Here is an 855-nt window from a genome sequence, read left to right on the forward strand (position 1 = left end):
TACTACGATCTGATATAAAGGCAGTTGGGTATGGAGGAAAGACAATTAATATCATTGTTATGTTGTGGAGTGATATTGTTTTCAAAGGAAATGCAGTACATGGCAGAGTGCATATTTCTGAGGATGGTTCTAACTTATTGGGATGGCGCCATCAAAAAGACTTGAATATAATACAATGTTTAGGGTGTGTTTCCACGGTGGTCTGCGGGCCTTTACTTGCTTGCTTTGCCCTGTGCCTTGTGGCTCTCGGTTTTCTTGGGCAGCAGCACGGCCTGGATGTTGGGCAGGACTCCTCCCTGGGCGATGGTGACTCGGCCCAGCAGCTTGTTCAGCTCCTCGTCGTTGCGGATGGCCAGCTGGAGGTGTCTGGGGATGATGCGGGTCTTCTTGTTGTCCCGGGCGGCGTTGCCGGCCAGCTCCAGGATCTCAGCGGTCAGGTACTCCAGCACTGCAGCCAGATAGACGGGGGCACCGGCGCCCACCCTCTCGACGTAGCTTCCCTTCCTGAGAAGCCTGTGCACACGGCCCACGGGGAACTGGAGCCCGGCTCTGGAAGAGCATGTCTTGGCCTTGGCGCGGGCCTTTCCTCCTTGCTTTCCTCGTCCAGACATGGCGATCGGTCTCAGTCACACAACAGAGAGAATGATCATGGTCATGGTGGTGGAAAGAGTGCATGATATTGAGACAGAATGGGGTGATACATTTATGTCAGCATTTCCTAATGTGTTTACTGACAAATTGGGTTTGTTGAAGGGTTTCACGCATCACATAATTTTGAAGAAGAATGCAATACCAGTGGTGCACAAAGTTAGACCTATCCCTTTACTTATGAGAGAGCCCCTTCAACAGGAACTT

At 51.2% G+C, this 855-nt stretch overlaps 1 protein-coding gene across 1 annotated transcript; it reads right to left on the reverse strand.

Moving 5' to 3' along the window:
- Positions 1 to 212: 212 nt before the first annotated feature.
- On the reverse strand, positions 213 to 611 carry LOC144769871 (histone H2A type 2-C-like). The gene has a single exon (XM_078654061.1). It carries the CDS (start codon positions 609 to 611, stop codon positions 213 to 215), a length of 399 nt encoding a protein of 132 aa, XP_078510187.1.
- Positions 612 to 855: the final 244 nt, after the last annotated feature.

This window comes from Lissotriton helveticus, chromosome 7 (genome assembly GCF_964261635.1).
Source record: "Lissotriton helveticus chromosome 7, aLisHel1.1, whole genome shotgun sequence".
In the NCBI taxonomy this organism is placed as follows: Eukaryota; Metazoa; Chordata; class Amphibia; order Caudata; family Salamandridae; genus Lissotriton; species Lissotriton helveticus.